General features: G+C 45.1%; 1 protein-coding gene across 16 annotated transcripts; it reads left to right on the top strand.

Moving 5' to 3' along the window:
• Positions 1–3,630: 3,630 nt before the first annotated feature.
• On the top strand, positions 3,631–14,515 carry fus (FUS RNA binding protein). 16 transcript variants are annotated; one of them, XM_031892437.1, is made up of 15 exons: positions 3,639–3,766; positions 7,689–7,713; positions 7,819–7,973; positions 8,247–8,409; positions 8,507–8,754; positions 8,885–9,107; positions 10,399–10,433; positions 11,359–11,397; positions 11,505–11,611; positions 12,459–12,588; positions 12,796–12,900; positions 13,500–13,623; positions 13,711–13,811; positions 13,888–14,041; positions 14,211–14,515. In XM_031892437.1, exons 1-15 carry the CDS (start codon positions 3,754–3,756, stop codon positions 14,248–14,250), a joined length of 1,662 nt encoding a protein of 553 aa, XP_031748297.1. In that variant the 5' UTR covers positions 3,639–3,753; the 3' UTR covers positions 14,251–14,515.
• The last annotated feature ends 10,317 nt before the right edge of the window (positions 14,516–24,832 follow it).

The following is a 24,832-nucleotide window of genomic DNA, read 5'->3' as shown; positions in this document are numbered from 1 at the left end:
CAGCATGTGTGGCTGCCATTGGACTAAACCATTGCACGTGTATAGTGTGGGCCCGGGAAACGGCAGTGCAAGTCATGTGAGACAGCGGCCTCCTCACTGGGGAAAGCCTTTCTGTAAGCAGCGCTGCCGGTCAGGGCCCTGACCCACACACACACACAGTTGCTAAGGAACATTTCCTCTCCCCCCCTCCCCTTGTGGCAACTGCAGGAAAGGCAGACTGGAATAAACTGGAGCAGGAGAGACCATTCTAAACACATGGGGGGGAGAGAGAAGGGCAGTAAAAAAAATAAAACCCGAATGCCTCACATTTTTTTTTTTAAAATGGAGTACGGATTGAAGGAGCATATGTCCTAACAGTGGCTTTTGAAAAGCTGGCATGTATATTATAGTTTTGTGGGGAAAAGAAACAATTAGTGACTCCTATTTAGATTGTAAGCTCTACGGGGCAGGGACCCCCATCCTCTTGTGTCTTTGACTCTTAACTTATTGCAACTGTATCTTGTATTTATTGTTATACTTTGTATTTATCTATTATTATATTAATAACCCCCTGTCTGTATTAATGTATTCTACTGTACAGGTATAGGACCTGTTATCCACAATGCTCAGGACCAAGGGTATTCTGGATAAGGGGTCTTTCTGTAATTTCATACCTTAAGTCTATTAAAAAATCAATAAAACATTAATTAAACTCAATAAGATTATTTTACATCCAGTAAGGATTAATTATATCTTAGTTTGGATCGAATACAAAGCACTGTTTTAAAGGAAATCAACTTTAAAAATCTGAATTATTCGATTAAAATGGAGTCTATGGGAGACGGGCTTTCTGTAATTCGGAGCTTTCTGGATATCGGGTTTCCTGATAAGGGATCCCATACCTGTACAGCGCTGCGTACATATTAAGCGCTTCATAAATAAAGATATACATACATAAAATAATATGATACGGTTTGTTTTTGTGCTTGTGTTGAGAAGCATTTCCTAGTACCAATGTGACTGTCTCTACTTCCTCTCCAGAAAAGACAGCAGTCCTGTATTGCTTTATGGCATCATGGACACTAAATATACACTCAGAATTAGAGCAAGTGCCTCACAAGACAAAAACAATGTCAGCTGATCCCACCGAGACTTCATTTACTGATTATAGACCGTCCTATGGTCCTGCCATGTTTCCTATTCATGCAATATTACAACTTGCACAGTGCACAGCCTTGAGCAGACAAACCCATTATCCGCCATGCTATTGTGAGTGGTCCCTAAGCCCTAGGGGAGGCCTTCTGGTGCCTGCTCAGTCCATGCATTTTACATGAATTTGGAATGAACTTCTGCCTACCTGCTCTCTGCTAACAGCTGGCAAAGCCCTTCTGCTCTACTCAATTGAATTGCTAATTACTTAATGTCATGCGCAGGCCTAGCCCAACAACATTACAAACAATGGCTTCTATAGGAAGCGTATGGGGTGACTTCTATTTAGTATTCACCAGGGGCGTAACTATAGAGGAAGCAGACCCTACAGTTTCAGGGGGGCCCTGGAGTGTAGGGAGCCCAGAATAAATGAGCATCTTCAATGTATTTTGGTAAACTGGTGTTTTGGGGGCCCCAAATTGAATTTGCTGTGGGGCCCAGTATCTAGTAACGCCATGGGTATTCACATTTACTTGATTTCCACTCTCAAGCTTAGCTAGATAGAGGATAGATAGATAGATGACAGATTGAAAAAGGGCCATGTCAAGGCCTGAAACATTTCTTGTTGTTGGAGATCATAGCAATAAACTTCCAATAAAGACATTTACATTTTTTTACTTTGGATGGTGCTGTGACATTTACTACATATATGACAGATAACAGATACATAGGGGCCCATTCATGAAACCAGATTTTTTTTCAGAAAAAACATGTTTTTTCTCATTTTTAGAACTTTTCATAATGACCACATTGAAGTTTCAAAACCAGAAAGGTTTTTGCTCCGTTTACGGATCGCAACCACAATATTTTTGTACGACCAAGAAAAGAATTTTCATGCAATTTTCGCACATCAGAAATGATCAGGGTTACTCCGATTTTTTCCAATCGTGCTTTTTTTTCTAGCGAAAATTTATGGTTTCATAAATGGGTCCCAATAGATTATAGATATACAGACATAGATTATTGATAGATAAATAGATAGATAAAAGATGATAGATAGATAGATAGATAGATAGATAGATAGATAGATAAATTGATAGATAAAAGATTATAGATAGATAGATAGATAGATAAATTGATAGATAAAAGATTATAGATAGATAGATAGATAGATAGATAGATAGATAGATAGATAAAAGATGATAGATAGATAGATAGATAGATAGATAGATAGATAGATAGATAGATAAATTGATAGATAAAAGATTATAGATAGATAGATAGATAGATAGATAGATAGATAGATAGATGATAGATAGATAGATAGATAGATAATAGATAGATGATAGATAGATGATAGATAGATAGTAGCAAGCTATCAAGACTTAAGGAAAAATGAGAAACAGATGAAAATAGACAGACATATGGAACAGGGGGCATTGCTTGCCTGAAACCCCCATGCTCAGTTCACACATCACAAACCGCTCCCCCCCCCCCCCCATCTCTCAGTCCACTCAAGCTCTTGCTGCTCATTCCTACCAATCAATCCACCTCTGATTGTGCCCCACCACCCCAATTGCACCCAAGGCACGTGCCTCTGCTGCCTACCCCTATCTCTGGACCTGCAATAAATGACAGATAATATCAGATAATGCAGGCATATCGGGCAGCTGCCCAGGGCCCACGTCTCGAGAAGAGCCAAGATTGTCTAGATTATCTAGATTGTAAGCTCTACGGGGCAGGGACCTTTGACTCTTAACTTATTGCAACTGTATCTTTTATTTATTGTTATACTTTGTATTTATCTCTTATTATCTTAATAACCCCCTGTTTGTATTAATGTATTCTACTGTACAGCGCTGGGTACATAAGTAGCGCTTTATAAAGATATACATACATACAAGGGACAAAGGTACTTCTGCACTATTCAGCCATGAAGCTTGGGGGGGGGTAGGAAGCCTCAGCTAATAGCAAAGGTGGCCATACATGCTAAGATTTTTCCCTCCCTAACGACCAATTTCACATTTAGCGATTTTTCATCCAACATTGGTCAGAAAATCCATTGGGCAGGTTTGAAAGCAATAAAATTTGTCCATTGTCCAATTGTATGCAGGGAAATTGTCATTTTCAAACCTGCCCAACTAAATCTGGGCAAGCCTTCTTATTGCAGCATGATGAGGACAATGTATGGGATAAATATACTGATATTGCGGTCTTTGAAAGGAATAAAAAGGGCCCCAACATGACATTTTCATCTGCCCCATCAACTAAGATGCATCTCTCCCTTCACACATCACTTCATAGAATGGCCCCTCCGCCATACCATTCACATAACATACCCAGCACAGCAAGAAGCAACTATATATGTTGCCTCTGCTTTATAGTGCTTCGGGTAAAACTTTATTGACTTCACAAAAACATAACAGAGTTCTGTTTTAAACTCGTTTATCCGGTATTTTAGCCGTCGCTACCTTTCCTCCTAACCACTCCCCCTCTGGTGTGCGTAATGGTTTGTCCCGAGTGCATATAAAGGGCTGCAAGTTCCCCGCCTTAGCACAGTGCGCAGCGGAGGTGATATATCGTGGTTACTAGGCGGTACTTGGAGAACATCAGTGATACCGCAACATGGCCACCAACGGTAAGGAATTACTTGACGTTCGCCCTTTGTACTCGGCTGCTAGTTTTGATATTTTTGTTTCGCGCTAGTTGGGGGCTGTGTATGTATAGTCGGGCATAGTGTATAGGCTTTAATATTTGTTATATGTCTTAGGGTGCGAAGCAAAGTAGTACTCAGGATTAAGATACGAGATCTGCTCGTTCTTTGGCGCCATTTTGCCTTATGTGTATTTTTCGTTGTTTCTATGTATCCGGTATCGCGGATATGTTACTATGCGTGCATCTTGTAGGCTTTCCCCGTTGTATCGGTCCCGCCGCTTCTTGGCTCCTCCCACCATTGTGCTGAATGCGCAGCTGGCAGCCATTTTGTAGCCGCACTGCGCTGCTTTCGCCATTTTGTATCCGGGCGGGCTGGGCGTGTGGGGCACTAATGCGTGGCATTCTGTCCGGATAAACCTTCCCAGAAAACGAGTGTTTTGTGTAGTAACGTTATAAGAAAAAAATCTTGCCTCTGGAAACCATTATCCGTGGTTTAGGGGGAGGGAATCAGTATATTGGTCAATTGCCCACAGGGCAGAACATGAATAAGTCTCTGTAGGGCTGGTAAATGGCTGCAACACTGCTGCCTGGGGGATCTTTAAGCAGATTTAACTAGTAAAGTAAATTCTTGGCTGAGACATAGGGTAAGAAGCGGGTAGATATATATATGTGTGTGTGTATGTGTCTACATATATATATATATATGTGTGTGTGTGTGTGTGTATGTGTCTACATATATATATATATATAGTATACAGGGAGGAGCACACCCTATACAAGTCCAAATGCCCTTGGTGCAGGTCAAAAAACAAAAATATAATAGAAAGAGTGCCGCACACATAGGGACTTGATACAAAAGAAAAAGTGGTTTTATTGAAAAAATGCCAACTTTTCGAGCACAATCTGTGCTCTTCCTCAGTTGGTTTGTCCCTGAGGAAGAGCACAGATTGTGCTCGAAACGTTGTAATTTTTTCAATAAAACCACTTTTTCTTTTGTATCAAGTCCCTTATATATTATATCCCTTATATATTATATATATATATATATATATATAATATATATGTGTGTGTGTGTGTGTATATAGATAGATATATAGAACAAAATAAAGCACACCCTTAAAGAATTCAAATGCCCAAGGTGCTGGTGCCTGCACACACAGGGACTTTACAAAAAATCACAAATTTATTAGAACAAAAAAAGTCCAACGTTTCGAGCACCTACTGTGCTCTTCCTCAGGGACAAACCACCTATATATACACATATATATATATATATATATATATATATATAATATATATATATATATATATATACCGCACTCGCAGGACTTGGTGAAAAAATAAGATACCTTTATTGTGAAACCACGTCAATCTAACGTTTCGGCCGGATCCTCAGCCTTTCTCAAAGTATATATATATATAACAGTGGGCCGCACACACAGGGACTTTGCTGAAAAAATAATAAATTTATTTAAGAAAAGAAATCCAACGAAACCTGGGTGCTAGTACCAAAAAAATGCACTGGAACAAGGCCGGCACTCCTAATATTTAAAGAATTGTGAGCAGTGTAAATATTGAAAGGTTATTACTCAACGTTTCGGTCTCACACAAACCTTCATCTTCATCTGGAGAAAGCTTCAACCTTCACTCCAGATGAAGGTTTGTGTGAGGCCGAAACGTTGAGTGATAAACCTTTCTATATCTAAATTTTGCTCACAATTCTTTAAATCCTAAGAGTGCTGCCCTTGTTCCAGTGTGTATATAATATATATTTTACCCCGCCCCCCCACCCAGGCTTCTTGTATAGGAAACTATGGACCTCAGTGACCTTGTTGTAGTTCCAAGGCCATTAAAGGGACAATAGAGACTTGTGCCCTGTAATTCCATGCACTGGTCTTGATTTAAGAAAAGATCCTGTTTTAATTTAGTGTTGGGTGTGGAAGGAAAGTTTTCCTCACAGGGATTCACTATTTTTTTGGACTATGGCCTGATAAGACTATAAACTGGCCATACATGGGTAGACTTAAGCTGGCCATATATGCACCAACAATATCGTACAAAACCTCGTTTCGTACAATATTCGGTTTGTGTGTATGGCGGCTCGACGAGGCACCCGATATTGCAAAAGGCTGCGGATATCTGTCGACTTGTTGATCGGCCAGGTTAAAAGATTTGTCCGATATGGAGGTAGAAACAATAGAAATTCTACCCCCTTCTGCCCTGAACTGATTTTGCTTTTGTACCTTCAACGGTACCCAAGCAAAATCTAAGTTCAGGGCAGAAGGGGGTAGAATTTCTATTGTTTCTACCTCCATATCGGACAATTCAGCCCTGAACGTCTGTGGACGATCTTTGGTGCGACCGATGGCATTGATGTGCCCCTGTCTGGCCTTAATTATCCAAATAAGGGCCAGAATATCACAATGTAGTTTTGTATGATATTTGGCCTGTGTGTGGTAAGTTTTGTACGATTTTCAGGCTGTGTGGGCTCTACATTATCACCACAATCATTTTTGTACCATGGTGTTCGGTTGTTTAGTCGATCGGACAGGATAAAACATTTTGGTTGGATAAGGATAAAATCTGTGCATGTATTGTGTATGTGCCGATATCCTTGGGGGGCCTACAATGGGAGTCACTTTCATACGGTTGGTGTCTGCCAACTATTTCATGCCCAGAACGCCCTCTGATATATTTTTAGGATTTTATCCTATAATTTCAATCTGCATGTTCGTTTTAGATCGTTGCATTTAAACATACGACCGATATCCGAACGTTCGTCTGAAGACTAAAAACTGTACGTGTATGGCCACTTTTAGGGGAGGGAGCTAAACAAATGTTTCTGTTGATGCCAAACCATTGATGTCTTATAAATTACCACTCCCACTCTTTTTTTCTTGCAGGGCTCAGATTTTTTTTTGACCAAAAAGTAACCTGTGTATGTATGCAGACCTTATTTTAAAGCTTGGCCATACACGTCCAGATTTTAGTCTTATTCCTATGAACGTTTGGATGTTGGTCGTATGTTTATATGCAAGGATCTAACACTAACATTCCAACTGAAATTTTAGGGTGAAGTCCTGAAAATAAGATTTTTAACCTTGTCCGACCAAAATTTTCTAGCCTGTCCAATCGACTATACGACCGTTCGCCATGGTACGATAATTCAGAAAATCTGCATTTTGAGGCCTTTATCATTGATGTTTGGATTAAATACTCTGTAGGAGCATGTCCTGAAACACTGTTGTCCAGCTGTTGTGTAAATGTGGGGTTCTTCCCCCTATATCCAGAGAGCTTGGTGAGCCCTTCTGTTAACCCTTTGTAATGCGAATCTGTTGAGTTTTTCCTTATAACATGGCTGGTGATGCAAACATCTGTGGAGTCTGAGCAAAGAATGTAGGGAGGTGTGAGGAACATGCACTCAAAGCACTCTGTAATCACTCCCATTGCGACAATGTTGTACTGGGATACCTTGATGCTATGGAACGTAATGTAGCCATCAGCACTGCTATAGGATCCGTTATCTGGAAATCCCAGGTCCCAAGCATTCCCTATAAAGGATCTTTTTGTGATTTGGATCACTAAAAAGTATTAAAATATTAAATCCAATAGGATGGTTTTGCTGCCAATGTGGATTCATGCTGCTTAATTACAAGGGATGGAAATTTAAAAAAAATTAATTATTTGCTTACATTTGAGTCTTTGGAAGATGGTATGCGTGCATGCAAACACTGGCTGCTAGGCAAGTTTAAACCATTTTCATTGACCTCCCCTGCCCACCTTACAAGATATCTTTTCTCATGTTCCAGAATGTTGCATCAATTATGGTCAAAATGTGTTAAATATTATTTACACAGAAAACTTTTCTGTTGCTTATACTGAACATTGCTCTTTTTTCTTTCTAGATTACTCGCAACAAGCCAGCCAAGGGTAAGAACCATTTTTTTATGTATCTCCAACTTTGGTTATGTTTTTACAACCTGTTCTTCCGCTTAAAGTTTTTGCTCTTTTTAACCAGTTTATTTTGTATTTCAGGTATGGGGCATACCCCTCCCAACCAAGCCAGGGTTATGGGCAGCAGGGCAGCCAGTCCTACAGCCAGCAAGGTTACAGTGGTTACGGCCAGTCTGCAGGTGGCTCCTCGTATGGACAGAGTGGCTACAGCTCTTCATATGGTCAAGACCAGAGTGGTATGTAACTTTGTGATATAATGAGCTGTGCACATTTTAGAGAGGCTGGACTATTTTTGATGTTCAAAGTAACATGAGTTAGTTTATAAGATGGTACAATTAAGGTACATACAATGAATAACTATTACAGAGCTTCTCATAAAAACATACGTTCTAGTCAAATAACTAATTAAGGCAAGATCTTAATGTGGCCCAAAGTTTTAGGATAAGTGATGCGCTTTATTTTTCATTTAGCCCTGGAAAGTAATCACATTTTTGTTTTTCTGTTTGTAGCTGGATATAGTTCTCAGTCAACTCCACAAGGATATGGATCTGGTGGTTATGGAAACTCCCAATCATCTCAGTCCCCTTATGGCAGCGGGCAGCCACAGCAGCAGTCCCAGTCCTCTTACTCCAGCTACTCCCAGCAGCCTCCAGCCAGTAGCAACACAGGAAGGTGAGTTTCGCTATAAAACATGGATGCACGCGCCCTACTTTTTTCTGGAATTAAACCTTCAAATGGAAGCTGAACTTTGACAAAAAATTTTTATAAGTTACAGTGGCAGCTCCCAGCCATCCAGCTACCAGCAGCAGCAGAGTGGTGGATATGGGCAGCAACCAAGTGGGGGTTATGGAAGTCAGCAGAGCAGCTATGGAGGTCAACAGCAATCCAGTTATGGGAGCCAGCAGGGTCAGAGTGGCTATGGCAGTCAGCAGCCAAGCTCTTATGGACAGCAGCAGCAATCAAGCTACAGCCAGCCCCAGGGCTATGGCCAGCAGCAAACACAGTATAGTGGTGGAGGTGAGACATTAAAATAAAACAATGAATTGTCAAATTGCCCTTCAAGAAAATGAATGTTAATTCTATTGCTACGTTTAAGTCTGTGGGGGCATTATAGTGTTAAAATTGTCTGCCTTGTACATTTCGGCAGTCCCTGATGTCTACGATCTCTTTCCAGCTGGTGGATATAATCAGGACTCTCCTTCCATGGGCAGCGGAAGCTATGGTGGAGGGTCTGATCAGGGTGGCTATGGAGGCCAAGATAGAGGAAGGGGACGTGGAGGATTTGGTGGTCGTGGTGGTGGTGGTGGAGGAGGAGCAGGTGGCTTTGACAGCCGCGGAAGGGGCAGCCGTGGTGGCAGAGGCGGCATGGGGTAGGTATTTCATCAGGCAAAGTTAGAAATTACAGCTGTGAGTGTGTGTAATGTGTGAGAAAGTGGTCTGTGTTGGAAGCAATTTGAGTGAATTCTTGTTCCTTCTGGATTTTGATGTGTAGCCTAAAAAAAATTAAGAATATACCACTATGAACTGGGGTCAATGAGTCTTCAATATCATAGCGTTGGCTTTTGGTTACAGCGTTTGTAAACAGATTCCTAAGCACTGACAACTCTTAACCATGGGTGTAAAGAGAGGAAGGTGTTTTCAAGCCACATTATGTAGGTTCCGAGTCTGTACACCATTGAGTACTGAAAACGTATGAAAAAGGTACTACTAAGAATCATGGTTGCTTGAAAAAAAAAAATGAATTAGGCAGGCAGGTGGGGCTCTTTGAGTCTTGTGCATCTCAGCAGAGAGTAACAGCAATGTATTCTTTGGTTTTATGTGGTATGCTGAATCTCTCAAGCTGTCATCTCAAACAATGGTTATAAGGGCAGTCTGGGTAATGCAACTGTACTGGGTGGATTACTGCATACGGAACACACATTTCTTCGGAAACTAAAGTGTATGAATTTGGTTGCTGTGTTTCCAGTCACATCAAGGGGTGGGATTGTTATGCAAAGTGTGTATATGTGCTGATAGTAGCAGTGTAGGTAACTTTGCTCTGGTGCAATGGAGCTGGCATCATTGCTGGAGTGTGGTGAGTATTTACTAGGAGACTTGTGCAGGGTTAGGAATACAACTGCCAAATCATGTTTGCTTTGTTGCTCTTTGCTTTATGTTAACAAACTCTGCATTTTATGTGCTACAGGTTTTCAAGGTGTCTCGTCAGCTTTCACAGTAGCTTTATCAGCACAATATATTAAGTTTAGTGTTAGTGATTTCTTTAGAGGTACCCAAAGTACCTAAAACCAAAACTCCTTGGTGCTCAAAGGTTATGCTGAACAAAGCTTGGTATACAAAACCTTTATTGAACTGCCACTGAAAACAAAAGGTGTCTGCAGTGTGATGTAAAACCTGAGTGTGATGAATCAATACCTAGTACATACGATTTCTGTTAATTGGTAGAGAAAAGTGTAATTATAACGTGGCCATAAAATGGCATAGAATCAAAGAAGGCGTCATGTAGCACAAACGCTTTAGCAGTGGAACTTACGTAAAGAAGCAAGTGTGTTAGTTGTGCAGAGTGCTGGCACGCCTAGACACGGTGTGTTGCTGAATCAGAAAACTACTGTAGCCTCGGGAAACACAAACAAAAACTTCAATTTCTCCTAATTGTCTTCTCAGCGGTGGTGAACGGGGAGGATTCAGTAAATTTGGTGGTAAGTGAAGAGTTCAAAATCTCAAACCCAACTCCTGTACTGTTTTCCATTTAAAGTCATTCATATAGCACTGGGTGTATAACTGGAATACTCCATTGTGAAGTAGTGGGCTTCTAAAACATTCCGGTGTATGTAACTTTTTGCGTCAGTGCAATTAAACGGTTACATCAGACATCAGAAAAAAAGCAAATGTTACGGTGTGTGCACTGAGACCAATGCAGAGAATGCATTTAATAAGGGCACAGATGTGGTATATGCATGCAAACTGGGACTTTACAAACAATGTTACGGTTGGGTTCTTGGTAAATATATTTTTATACTTGGTAAATAGATATTATACTATAAGTCGATGAGGTGTAACCATGTAGGAGACTTACGGTGTGACTTTAAAAAAAAAAATAATCAAAAGGTTATGGTGCAGAGGTGCCTTGTACATATAATGGTGTATGTGATACCTTCACTGGCTAGCATGCAGGGAATGTAACCGTTTATATTCTGCAATGAAGTGTGTGCAAATCTTTACATCGTGCAAACTGACCGGGAAAAAGTCACCAATGCAACAAAGGGAATTGTGCAAGCAGGGGAGGTAACGGAACTAGGAATGAGCATTCACAATACACATTATTATGGTATCATTAATATGCTTGCAGTGGTTCACTTCTATTGCTTGTGTGGTGTTAGGCTACAAGGTTTACACAATACCGCTCTGCCTACATATAACATGGGCTTTCTGTTACCCTCGAATGTGTTCTAAGACCATAATTCTCGGCGTCATTCAGATTTGGGATTTTAACGTCTTAATGTTTAACCGACTGGTTCATATGGGTGTTTTGTGAATGTTTGGGTGTGGGCTTTAGGTTTTGCTGGACTTCCCACAATGGAAAATCACTTTTCTAAAATGGCTTTTGTCTCTGCTTTTCTCAAGGACCACGTGAAGGCGGCGGACCCCCCAGACATGAAATGGGTCAGTATCTGATAATTGTTTTTTTTTTTTTTTTAGTGTTTTGGAAAGTGTTTGTGACAACAGTGCAACTTTGAATTTTAATTAACAAATGTATTATTTCTTTAAAGCCGAACAAGACAACTCTGACAACAACACAATCTTCGTGCAAGGACTTGGAGAGAATGTTACAGTTGAGTCAGTTGCTGACTACTTCAAACAAATTGGAATCATTAAGGTAAGGGTGACCTTGACACTTTAACATACATTTTGCAAGTTATTTAGAAGTGACTTTATTTCTGTCAACTATTAATGCTGTGGGTTTCGAATCCCATGTGGTGTTAACCAACAACTGGGTCAGGTTTATTGTGAAAGGCAATGGGTATTGTGTCTGAGCTCAATCAAATGGGTAACTGCAAACCTACCAGCAGAGGTCACAATGGGGCCTTTCACATAGATATTGTCATCAGTTTTATGTGGTTTGAGTAAATGATATACATTAGTGTGTTTCTGCTACCAATAGAACTGGTGGAAGGTCAGCTCCCTCATGTATAGCAGTATTGTGCATGTATGGGCAAACTTGTGACAATAGTATGTTAAGGGGTTTTATGATACATGGGGCTGTAGCACAACTGATGGCTTTTACAAGTTTTTGGTGGGTTTGAGTAAATGTATGATCAATTGTAAAGCTTGATAACTATAGGTTTATTTATGTGCAACAAACAATGCGAACATTCACTAAGCCAATTTTACGACCTTAGAGCAGGAATCTCCAGCCTTTACTTGAGGGCCACACAAGCATGAATAAAGTTCTTTGGGGTACCAAATAAGGACTCTGATTGGCTATTTGGTAACCTCATGTGAACTGTAGTCTCTGCTTGGGGTAAAACGGTCTCTGGGCTTCCAAAACTTGCCTCCAAGCCAGAAATGTCAAAATGGCACCTGCTTCCCCCATCAAAGGGGCAGGTAGCAACATGTAGCTCTCCTGCCACTGGTTGGGGATCACTGCCTTAGAGGTTAGACTGTTTGCATCTGTCCAGTATTGCTGAAACATTTTAGTTACATTATAAATTTTCTCTCACTAGACTAACAAGAAGACTGGGCAGCCTATGATTAACCTTTACACAGACCGTGAAACTGGCAAACTGAAAGGAGAAGCCACAGTTTCCTTTGATGACCCACCATCTGCCAAGGCTGCTATCGATTGGTTTGATGGTGAGTTTTCTTTTTTTTTCTTCCAAAAATATCTAAATTCTGACTTACTTTTAAATGTAAACCCATGGCTGCTCAGCTTGACATAGGTTTGTGTATGTTAAGTTATTCGGTGAACCAGGCAAGCAGAACGAAGTGCCTGATATGAGCATGTTATAAAGGTTATGGGAATTATATAGATAATGAATGAAATATTCCATTTATCTGTAGGCAAAGAGTTCTCCGGCAATCCGATAAAAGTGTCTTTTGCCACAAGAAGAGCAGATTTTAATAGTCGAGGTGGCGGCAATGGAAGAGGCAGAGGACGTGGTGGCGGTGAGTTTTTAATTGCCTTTTATTTACAACTCTGAGCATTTAGTTTAAAATCTGTTTTCTTCAATTATCCAGTCGGCATTTGCAGAGAAATACTGGATTTTGTTGCACGTATTATACCAGGGGTGGGCAAACTTTTTGGCTCAGGCCACGTTGACTTACCGCCGAGTAGGGCCAGGGTAACGCTGTTTCCGCTTGTCAGTCCCCAGACACCCAAGTCTTACGTGATGAGAGTTGCGGAGTCAGCGGCCGGATTAAACGGACCAAGGGGCCAGACGTGGCCTGCAGGCTGTAGTTTGCCCACCCCTTTATTATACTCTGCTCTCAACTAGAATAAAATGTGTAATCTCTTGAGATTCAGCCAGTAATCAGTAATAAAATGTCAATGAATTGACACAGCTTGTGTGTAAAAAAGGGATAACTGAATACTGCAGGTATTTTATAAAGTGTTACATACATGATGATTCAGTCATATGTTCCAACTCTGTATGACTGACTCCACCTATTGGCAGGTATTTGTAACTGCAGCAGCTCTGACAGTAATATTCAGATTTTAGCATTTTGTCTCAATGGAGTTTTCTTTTGTTTTAACCTGCAAATAGGACCAATGGGACGTGGAGGCTTTGGTGGGCCCCCTGGAGGAAGTGGCAGTCGGGGTGGTAGTGGTGGATACCCAAGTGGTGGTGGAGGCCAGCAACGAGCTGGAGACTGGAAGTGCCCCAACCCGTAAGTTTAGTTATATCAGTATAATTTTTTTTTTATTTATTGCATTGTGTGTATGTACCTGTGGCTAAATTGTTCGTCTCTTCGCAGGAGTTGTGAGAATATGAACTTCTCATGGAGAAATGAGTGTAACCAGTGCAAAGCGCCTAAACCTGAAGGGCCTGGTGGTCCAGGGGGCTCCCACATGGGGGGTGGTGAGTATATTGTGTCTTGGGGATGGGGCCATTGAGATGGGAGGCTAGCGTTTCTTGGCATTTCTCATGTAAGATGTAATTGCAGGTGGATTTGGTGATGAAAGAAGAGGAGGCCGTGGTGGCTTTGATCGTGGCGGCTTCAGAGGAAGGGGAGGTGACAGGGGAGGCTTTAGAGGTGGCCGAGGGGGAGATCGTGGAGGATTTGGACCAGGGAAAATGGATTCCAGGTAAATTCTGTTTCATGCACTGCATATGGTGGTCTTTGTAATATTAAATGGTGAAATCTGCACAGAAATTAGTCTAGTTTTTTGCACTTTTAACTTGTGTTAAGGAAATCATATCTGCCACAATGTTTGTGAGCTGTTGTATAACATTGGGATTTCTTTCTTACCCCAGGGGAGATCACAGACAAGACAGAAGGGACAGACCATATTAGCTGGGACCGGCATGAGATTTCTACCGTTTTTTCTTATGTTTTATTTTGTATGTCAGGATGTGTCCTATGGATTCTTTCTGAATATGTTGCATTTGTGTACACTTTGTATTACCTCCGCTGTGCGCCTGTGAATTTTAACAGTATTTGTAAATTCCTTACCCATTAAACAAATAACCTTTTGTGCGCGTGTGTGCGTGTACTCCTGAAGTCTGTACTGGAATGCTCTCGGCATGCTTGGGGTCAAATTAAAGGGAAACAAAAGATATCGCTGAACTTGGTTTTTTATTATGTGCAATCTGAACATTATAACAATACTGCTTTGCAGGGGACATACAGCGAACATGGAAATATTTCTGGTGCATTGGACATTGTAACACCAATGCTGCTATCCTGGGTAGGATGTGCCTTGTGGGGATGGTCTAACCTGGCGGGAAAATGGCACAACACTTCGATATGACTTAAGTAGAAAAGGCAACCGCTGTCTTCTGATGTAGTGCGTTACCGCTTGCTTTTCTTGGACTTGCCCGAAGTAATAGCAGATAAAGGGCAGCAAGTGAGACCTCAAAATGAAAGTTGGTCTCTTGGAAAGAATTGTAGGAACCATGAAACGAGACAAATCAAACCTGTCCCATCGAGATCTGCCTGTGGGGCAGGCCTGTTTGTGCCCATACACGGACAGAAAGGAGCTGAATTGGTCTAAAGGACCGATATAGACCACTGAAATCAGCCCCTTTATGGCCAGCTTTAGTGATGAGCCCACAAACCAACAGGTTACGCTTCCTGACTGAAGATTCTACAAAGGAATAGCTTGGTCTCTTGGAAAGAATTATACAAACAATGAAACGCTCTAGACTCACCCTCTGCAAACTGTTCAGTAATTATATCAGAATACATATCCCTGTACCTCTCCCAGTCTGCTCTCTCATTGCTGGTGTCTTCATTGGGTTTGCTACAGTTCCTTGCACAATCAGGGTGAAGGCAATGCCCATGGCAATAGTTGCATGATGTATGGTGGCCATACACAGTTTAGAATAGGGGTAGAGTTCTTTGGTTTCTACCTGCATATCTGACTGGTCAGGTCTGAATGTTAGTGGAGGGTACAAATGATCAAATGAGTGAATGGCGAGGTTGCCAAGTGAGTGGATCGTCTCTCAATATGCTTCTCCCAAACAGTCGAATTAGAATGGCGGGTATAGGCACAGTCTGTTCGGGGACTGCATCAACAAGCTGTCCCATCGAGATCTGCCAGATGCCTGTCGGGCAGGCCTGTTTGTGCCCATACACACAGATAAGCTGCTGCATTTTTCTAAAGGACTGATATAGACAGCTGGGATTGGCCCCTGTATGGCCACCTTTAGTGATGAGCCCACAAACCAACAGGCTACACTTCACTGATTATAAAGTTTCTACTTTCAAAGGAATATGTGACGGGATAGAGAGGGCTCACTTGGTTCCTGTCAGAAGGTTCTGTACAGGTAAGTCTTATATTAAGGTCTGGAGCTCTACTCTTTCACTAGGGCAGGGATCCCCAACCTTCTTTACCTGTGAGCAACCTGTGAGTTGGGGAGCAACACAAGCATGAAGAAGAATCCTAAGGATTGACCAGTAAGTGCTGTGATTGGTTATTTGGTAGCTCAGACTGGCAGCCTACAGGGGGGCTCTGTTTGGCAGTACCCATGGTTTCTATGCCTCCAAGTCAGATTCAAAAATAAGCCCCTGCTTTGAGGTCACTGGGAACAATAGGAACAACATTTTGCTTGCGAGCCACTGGTTGGGGATCCCTGCGCTAGAGACAAATTGCAAGTCTTTGCTTCAGGTTTGGCAGTTGGCTCCCAGTCTGTACTCCCCAAACTAATGTAGGCTGGAGTAAAAATTGACCAGATCTCGATTGGGCAGGTTAGAAAATCTAGTCTGATCGGACAGACTTTCCCTATACCTGTCTCATCGTAATTCGATCGTTCGGCCCCAGGGCCAAACGCTGGATTCTCCAGATATCGCCCACCCGTAGGTGGGAGATATCAGGAGAAGATCCGCTTGCTTGGTGACATCGGCAAGCGAGTGGATCTTATGGTGTATGGGGACGAATGATCTTCATGTGAATGGCCACTGGTGGTGGATTTTATGTCATTCTATCCTTTGCTTGGCATTGTTCGTTATAGGTTTGTGCCTGTTTTATCATTCTGTCCTTTATTTCCATGTATTTATGGATAGTTTTTACACCGACATTGCTTCCGGGGGACAGTTTGGAACTGAACATTATGACTCTCCAACACAGGGGTCCTCAAACTTCATAAGCAGGGGGCCAGTTCATGGTCCCTGAGACTGTTGGGGGGCTGGACTAAACTCCTCCCCCCCCCCCGTTGCTTTCATACTAAAGCCTGCTCACCGCTGCGTCCTTCTAACTCCCTCTTGCGTCGGATCATAGTGGGGGCCGGGAAAATAATCTTGGGGGGGGGGGGGGGGGGGCGTGATTTGAGGATGCCTGCTCCAACAGATCTTTTTAAAAGAACATTGATTACATTGAAGATCTGCTGCAGCATTTGTTCGTTACTGCGTGACGTAATGGCCTAATACTGCTGAATATAGCGCCATCTAGGGGCCTGTAATGTGTATGGCTAGAAATTGTTGCAAGTAAAAGTGATGTTTAAAAGCAGCTTCTCCGGCAGTCCCAGGTCCGTGTGATATCCTTATTATATAACATTAAGTCTAATCTTACTGCATAAGAACTTGACTTGGGACCATCAGAGCTGGCGACGTGTTTTGCCTCCTTGTGAAACTGTTTGCCTACCCCGTCACTATGGAAGTAATCTGGTTTGGAACTGACTTAGGGTGTGGCCCTGAACTCAAATGTTTTGCAACTGGTTGGTCCAGGTTATTGTCATTGGTAGGTATCGTAGGGGATGTCATACTTTCTCACGATGATATGGCATCTAGTATGGTGGGATGGTGTGTCTGCCCTTCCTTGGTGCCCAGGCAGTGGCATCTCGGAGCTTATGTTGGGGACAAGATTGAAACCTGTAAAGCCCAGTAACTAACTGGTTGGGGGCAATGGTATCCCACTCAGAGGCAGTTGCTATGTGTAATGTTCTACACATGGCTGCTCCTACAAATGTTGGAGTAAAGGTGGCCATACATGGGTCAGTTTGTAGCTGCCGATGTCGGTCCCTTAGGCTGATCCAGCAGCTTATTGGCCTTTGTAGGGGCACAAACGACGGGCCTGCCCGACCGACATCTGGCCTGAAATCAGGCAGGTTACAAAATTTAGTTGGATCAGGGACCGCATTTGCCCCAGGGCCAAACGACCGTATTAGCCTGAATTCACCCGATAGCACCCACCCGTAGGTGGGGATATTGGGAGAAGATCCAATCTTTCCGTGTATGGCCACCTTTAGGGGTTTTTCCATTTCCCTATGCAAGAGGATTGACATGAATGTACTTATTGCTAGCAGTGTCGGTATCTGCCAGCTCCCACTGCCACTCACCCATTCACCGGAGCTCATCCTTGAACACAGTTTCCCTCGCAATACACAGTAAGTGGGTGGGGGTAGAGATAATGGTCCGGCGAAGACAATGTTGGAATAGGGGGAGGTGGGGGCCCACTGGGAAACTATAGACAGTTACCCCTCCTCCCCCTCTCCTTCTGCCTATTCCCCTCCCCCTTATCTCTCGTTCCCTATTCATTAGTTTCACCCATCTGCCCCCCTCTATTCCTCCCTATTACCCCAGGCCTGTAAGAGGTGAATATAAAGCTGTTTAGGGAGATGATATCTTCCCCTTTACAAGTTTAAGCATGGCAGCGGCCAGACCAGTTGGGCCAGAAGCAGAATCTGGGTTTGCTTCTAACACCCGTCCCCCAAGGCAAATCCATACAGGCCCGGTGTCGCTCTCATGGTCTGATAACTGCTAAAGCCGCATTGCCTACCCACCAAGGTTTAAAGGGTAACTACTCCATCATTTGCTTTCCTCCCTATGGGATTTTTCAATGAAAATCTTTATTCTTTCCACGTTACTAGATTTTAGGCTTCACATAAGCACTTACCTGCCATAGACTCTGCAGGGCAAATGGGTCAGGGCCTTGATGGCCAGGCCTTCGTAGTTGCCCACAGCAGCCCCTTATTATCTGAACTTGTTATTCTGAGTGTCGGGGGCACTGCACGTGCTCAGTGTGCTTTGGGCTGCTTGAGGGACCTGTCTGAGCTCATGATGACATTGGCAGAAAGTGAGGTGGTGGCTTATGTCACAGGGCTGATTATGAATCAATTCTGACGCAGACTGCACTGGTTTCTGAGGTGAATATGAAATCATTACTAATCCGTGTTATATTCAATGTATATAGTGAGTGGGGTTCTAACTGTAGCCTAGAGTACGGGCTGGGAATCAGCAGAAAAGATGGGGGGTTACTGGGGTATCTTCCCTGCTGAAGGGCCTTGGGGGGCTGCTACAGAACCCCATAACAAGGTGTTGCCTAATTTTGTATTGAGCTCTGCTTCTCCTTTAACCGCTATGGCTGTCATGTGACTACTCCTGTATTGGTCGGGGCCTCTGCCCATAACAAATCACTTCTCTTGCCGTGTAACATGGCAACTCCATGTACCCTGAAACCAAGGCATGCCCTCCGGGGGAGTCGGAATATCCTTCCCCTCCCTGTGCCCCGCCCTCATAGCAACTGCACCGATACCCTGCTCCTTGGCACGGGTGAGAGAGGGCACTGCCAGGCTGCCACTTACTGCAACTGGCGGCTATTGTATCGCTGTGTGTCGCCACTCGGGAATGTCAGTCAACAAGGAAATTAATGTGGCACAGGGTGACGTTTGGGGCATTTCATCCGACACCTCAGCCTTTATAAGTCACACACAGATACACGCCTGCTGCTGCACTGCTGGTTATGACTCAGTACGAGTGACAGAAACCCCAGCCTTCTGCAGGGTACAAGGGGGCAGATTAGCAATCAGTATGGCAACTTTCCCCTATGTCAGGGGGATACACCTAATGTGGGGGGCAGAGATTACAGCCCAGAACATTTCCCATAAGCCCCTATATACAGGGGAATGTTGGGGGGATACACATAATGTGGGGGGCAGAGATTACAGCCCTGCCCAGTACATTTCCCATAAGCCCCTATATACAGGGGAATGTTGGGGGGGATACACCTAATGTGGGGGGCAGAGATTACAGCACAGCCCTGCCCAGTACATTTCCCATAAGCCCCTATATACAGGGGAATGTTGGGGGGATACACCTAATGTGGGGGGCAGAGATTACAGCACAGTCCTGCCCAGTACATTTCCCATAAGCCCCTATATACAGGGGAATGTTGGGGGGATACACCTAATGTGGGGTGCAGAGATTACAGCCCAGTCCAGTACATTTCCCATAAGCCCCTATATACAGGGGAATGTTGGGGGGATACACATAATGTGGGGGGCAGAGATTACAGCACAGCCCTGCCCAGTACATTTCCCATAAGCCCCTATATACAGGGGAATGTTGGGGGGATACACCTAATGTGGGGGGCAGAGATTACAGCACAGTCCTGCCCAGTACATTTCCCATAAGCCCCTATATACAGGGGAATGTTGGGGGGATACACCTAATGTGGGGGGCAGAGATTACAGCCCAGCCCAGTACATTTCCCATAAGCCTCTATATACAGGGGAATGTTGGGGGGATACACCTAATGTGGGGGGCAGAGATTACAGCACAGCCCTGCACAGTACATTTCCCATAAGCCCCTATATACAGGGGAATGTTGGGGGGATACACCTAATGTGGGGGGCAGAGATTACAGCCCTGCCCAGTACATTTCCCATAAGCCCCTATATACAGGGGAATGCTGGGGGGATACACCTAATGTGGGGGGGCAGAGATTACAGCCCAGCCCAGCCCAGTACATTTCCCATAAGCCCCTATATACAGGGGAATGTTGGGGGGGATACACCTAATGTGGGGGGCAGAGATTACAGGCCAGCCCAGTACATTTCCCATAAGCCCCTATACCCAGGGGAATGCTGGGAGGGAGCCCGCGCCGTTCCTGCCTGACTGTACCCGCCGTGCCAGTGGAACCTGCTGGATACAAGGTGCCGGGAGTTGCGCAAGGGGTAGGAAGGTGTGTCGGTTTCTGTGTGGGGAATGTAAGTGCTCCCTACAGAGGCCGCTGGATTTCATCACTGGCTATGAGGTGGCACGGGGCACGGCCGGCACTTTTATACGGCAGCGATGGAGTCGCAGGTGTCCCAGGCTGCAATTAAAGGGGAAGAGCCGGCAGTGAGAGACATCCCGGCACAGCCAGGCAGGCACTTTGCCCTTATGAAGGCTTGGGAAGGTTAATCAAGGAACTGTTTTGGGGGCCATGACGTAGAGCGGCTGTTGTGCTGCCCGACCAGGAACAGGGATTAAGTGTCACTCTATATGGCATCTGTACACAGAGGAGCCATTGTGTCCGGGCGGGGGGGGCGTGATTTGGGCGGGGGGGGGGGGGTGATCGCTGCTATTTCCCTGCATTCCTACGAGTACCTGGCACAGTTGCCTTTTTTGTGGCATATCAAGGAAATCATTGGGTTGGCACAATCGGCAAAGTCGCTAGGATTATAGTTAAACTAAGGGGCACATTTACTAAAACCCATTGGCCTTGAAAGTCGTATAAACTCGAATTAAACTCGATCATTGTTGTATTTATAAAATGACACAATAATGCTATTATTAACAGGCAGCATAGGGCAGGCAGAGTATGGCACACACAGGCAGCATAGGGCAGGCAAAGTATGGCACAAACAGACCACACTCTGCCTGCCCTGTGCTGCCCATGTGTGCCATACTCTGCCTGCCCTATGCTGCCCATGTGTCCCATAATCTGCCTGCCCTATTCTGCCCATGTGTGCCATACTCTGCCTGCCCTATGCTGCCCGTGTGTGCCATACTCTGCCTGCCCTATGCTGCCTGTGTGTGCCATACTTTGCCTGCCCTACCCTGCCTGTGTGTGCCATACTCTGCCTGCCCTGTGCTACCTGTGTGTGCCATACTCTGCCAGCCCTATGCTGCCTGTGTGTGCCATACTCTGCCTGCCCTATGCTGCCTGTGTGTGCCATACTCTGCCTGCCCTATGCTGCCTGTGTGTGCCATACTCTGCCTGCCCTCTGCTGCCTGTGTTTGCCATACTCTGCCTGCCCTATGCTGCCCGTGTGTGCCATACTCTGCCTGCCCTATGCTGCCTGAGAGAGGTGAACCTGGCAGGGGTTTATTCTGGGAGTTTGTTAGGAGTTGGAAATTATATGGTCCCTAAGGTGTGTAATTTGTGCTGGAGGTTGCGGTGCTATCCACAGGGGAGGAGGAGCCATATGGATTTAAGGGTGTGTCTTAATATGACATAATATAATTCTTTCACATATGAATGATGGTTGATATCCCTGCAGTGAGGACCAAGCATTTGGGTTTTTGCTGCTCTACCACCATTGTGATAACATGGGTGGGGTTTGAAGTGGGTGGGGTTTAAAGTGAATGCAGTTTAAAAAAGGGGAGTGGTCAAAACCGGCTTCCATTAGCGGCCCTCCACCATGTATGCGCTAGAAATTCTGGCCCCCTGGGTACCGCAGAAGTTGGACAGCACCGGCCTAGATCATGTGCTGAAAGTGGCGCTCAACCAATCAGTGTTTTGCTTATTCTCAAATACAAACACCTGCTTCTCACTGATTTTTAATGTTTACTTACCCTTTAAACTGTAAATGTTCCTATTGGATGCAGCAGCCTAACCCGCAGGACTGGGACGTCCTCAGCTGAACCTTAAGGCCAAGATGTCTCCCAGCCGCCAGCGCCGCCCATTTCGCTCGACTCCAGGGTTTTATACAAACCGCACGTTAATAATTATCTTTCTGTGCTTTACACTTACGGGATTATGTGCCAAACACACTCAGCCAGATTTATTGCTGAATAATATCCCTATAAATGTAACATTGATGCGCAATCAGCTGCCGGCCGTGTTTGCCTCTTCATTGGCTGAGTTAGTGCCACATGACTGGCAGGCTGCTCACTGATTGGTTGGAAACCTGGACAATCAGTCCAATCATTACAAGCCTCTACACCTTAAACTGGCGGAGCGGCACCTAGAAATTTATTTATTTCCCCTTGGAATTTTGCCCAATTTATGGGGGGTGTGGTTGGTTATAATGGGTGTGGCCTATCTGGAATTATGATTCTCAAACTGAGAATTTTGGGGAGCTACAGACCCGTAGAAGTCTGAGTGCTAGAAGGGTGAGCAGACAGATACCTCCCAACCTTGTGGGTAGGTGTAGGAAGGTAGGAGCGCCCCCTTGTGGGTAGGTGTAGGAAGGTAGGAGCGCCCCCTTGTGGGTAGGTGTAGGAAGGTAGGAGCGCCCCCTTGTGGGTAGGTGCAGGAAGGTAGGAGCGCCCCCTTGTGGGTAGGTGCAGGAAGGTAGGAGCGCCCCCTTGTGGGTAGGTGTAGGAAGGTAGGAGAGTGCTCCCTTGTGGGTAGGTGTAGGAAGGTAGCAGTGCCCCCTTGTGGATAGGTGTAGGAAGGTAGGAGCGCCCCCTTGTGGGTAGGTGCAGGAAGGTAGGAGCGCCCCCTTGTGGGTAGGTGCAGGAAGGTAGGAGCGCCCCCTTGTGGATAGGTGTAGGAAGGTAGGAGCGCCCCCTTGTGGGTAGGTGTAGGAAGGTAGAAGCGCCCCCTTGTGGGTAGGTGTAGCAAGGTAGGAGCGCCCCCTTGTGGGTAGGTGTAGGAAGGTAGGAGCGCCCCCTTGTGGGTAGGTGTAGGAAGGTAGGAGCGCCCCCTTGTGGGTAGGTGTAGGAAGGTAGCAGTGCCCCCTTGTGGGTAGGTGTAGGAAGGTAGGAGAGTGCTCCCTTGTGGGTAGGTGTAGGAAGGTAGGAGCGCCCCCTTGTGGGTAGGTGTAGGAAGGTAGGAGCGCCCCCTTGTGGATAGGTGTAGGAAGGTAGGAGCGCCCCCTTGTGGGTAGGTGTAGGAAGGTAGAAGCGCCCCCTTGTGGGTAGGTGTAGCAAGGTAGGAGCGCCCCCTTGTGGGTAGGTGTAGGAAGGTAGGAGTGCCCCCTTGTGGGTAGGTGTAGGAAGGTAGGAGTGCCACTTTGCCAAGAGAAAATACCTACCTTCTTACTTATTAGTAATGTTGGCATCAAGTATTATTTTTTAACTGGAGGGCTGCCGGATACCCAGTCTCTGCCCATAACAGCGGTGTATATAACAGCTGGAGGGCTGCCGGATACCCAGTCTCTGCCCATAACAGCGGTGTATATAACAGCTGGAGGGCTGCCGGATACCCAGTCTCTGCCCATAACAGCGGTGTATATAACAGCTGGAGGGCTGCCGGATACCCAGTCTCTGCCCATAACAGCGGTGTATATAACAGCTGGAGGGCTGCCGGATACCCAGTCTCTGCCCATAACAGCGGTGTATATAACAGCTGGAGGGCTGCCGGATACCCAGTCTCTGCCCATAACAGCGGTGTATATAACAGCTGGAGGGCTGCCGGATACCCAGTCTCTGCCCATAACAGCGGTGTATATAACAGCTGGAGGGCTGCCGGATACCCAGTCTCTGCCCATAACAGCGGTGTATATAACAGCTGGAGGGCTGCCGGATACCCAGTCTCTGCCCATAACAGCGGTGTATATAACAGCTGGAGGGCTGCCGGACATACTGAAGGTCACATTTCCCTGTGCTGTTTCTTGTGGCCCTTGAGGTCTCGCGGTCCCTCCTGCCCCGCAGGTATCAGGGTGATTGTGAGCAGCAGATAAGGCCCAGCTGTGCGTAGGGATCTACGCAAACACAAGCAGAGCTGAGGAGTTCAGGCTGTTCCTGCTGGATTGTGCTGCCTGGGAACTACATCCCATTGTTAATGAGAAACCAGGGAGAGAGAGAGGTGAGTGAAACTCTCCCAGTCTGCAAACAGCGGAGATAAGGGCAATATAAACACTTGTGCCCCCTCCCACCCCATTCACATCTGTAGCTGGGAAATGGCACTTAGTGCAGGGAGGAGGGCAGTTCCTGCGGGCAGAACAATGGTGCAGGGAAGAGCCCATGTCCTACAGATCTGCTACGGCCACTGGGGCAGTGCTGAGATAATGATCAAACCAATTATTAGAGCTATTGGGGGGGGGGCTCAGTGTATTTATTAAGAAGGCATTTGCAAGCTCACAGCCAATTAGAGCCAAAGCATTTGCATACAATGCGATAAAGCCCTAGGGATTGTGGGAAATCATATGCAACTATCAGCCCTATGCTTGTATAGCTAATACCCCCCAACACTGGAGGCTCGGGACCCCCTTATTCCCATTTACAGTGAAGAGCCAATGGGACTGGGCCAAACCCCCCTTCCCCAGTGACTCCACAACCAATCAGCTTTGTGCTAATTGGTTAAACCTGCTTTGTAAGTGCCACTTCCATGCGAGCCCATTGGGGCACTGGGAATCCCTGGTCCTGCCCACGTCCCATAGTTCTAAACCACATGACTCTCTCATTAATGGCACCGGTCCATCCGTTGGTTCCTACTGACATTCAGACCCGGTTGCTAAGGGTTAGGAAGCTTAGCAACCTGGCCGCATCCTAAATTCCAAACGGA

The sequence above is a fragment of the Xenopus tropicalis genome, chromosome 9 (assembly GCF_000004195.4).
Source record: "Xenopus tropicalis strain Nigerian chromosome 9, UCB_Xtro_10.0, whole genome shotgun sequence".
Classification (NCBI taxonomy): Eukaryota; Metazoa; Chordata; class Amphibia; order Anura; family Pipidae; genus Xenopus; species Xenopus tropicalis.
The sequence above is the reverse complement of the archived record's forward strand: the minus strand, read 5'-3'. Positions and strand labels throughout refer to the sequence as shown.

What these genes read in the sequence shown, in the direction of transcription:
- fus (XM_012953742.3), top strand. An exon ending in TCGCAACAAGCCAGCCAAGG is followed by an intron (nt 7,714 to 7,818) that starts GTAAGAACCATT and finishes TTTGTATTTCAG; the next exon opens with GTATGGGGCATACCCCTCCC. An exon ending in TGCTATCGATTGGTTTGATG is followed by an intron (nt 12,589 to 12,795) that starts GTGAGTTTTCTT and finishes ATTTATCTGTAG; the next exon opens with GCAAAGAGTTCTCCGGCAAT.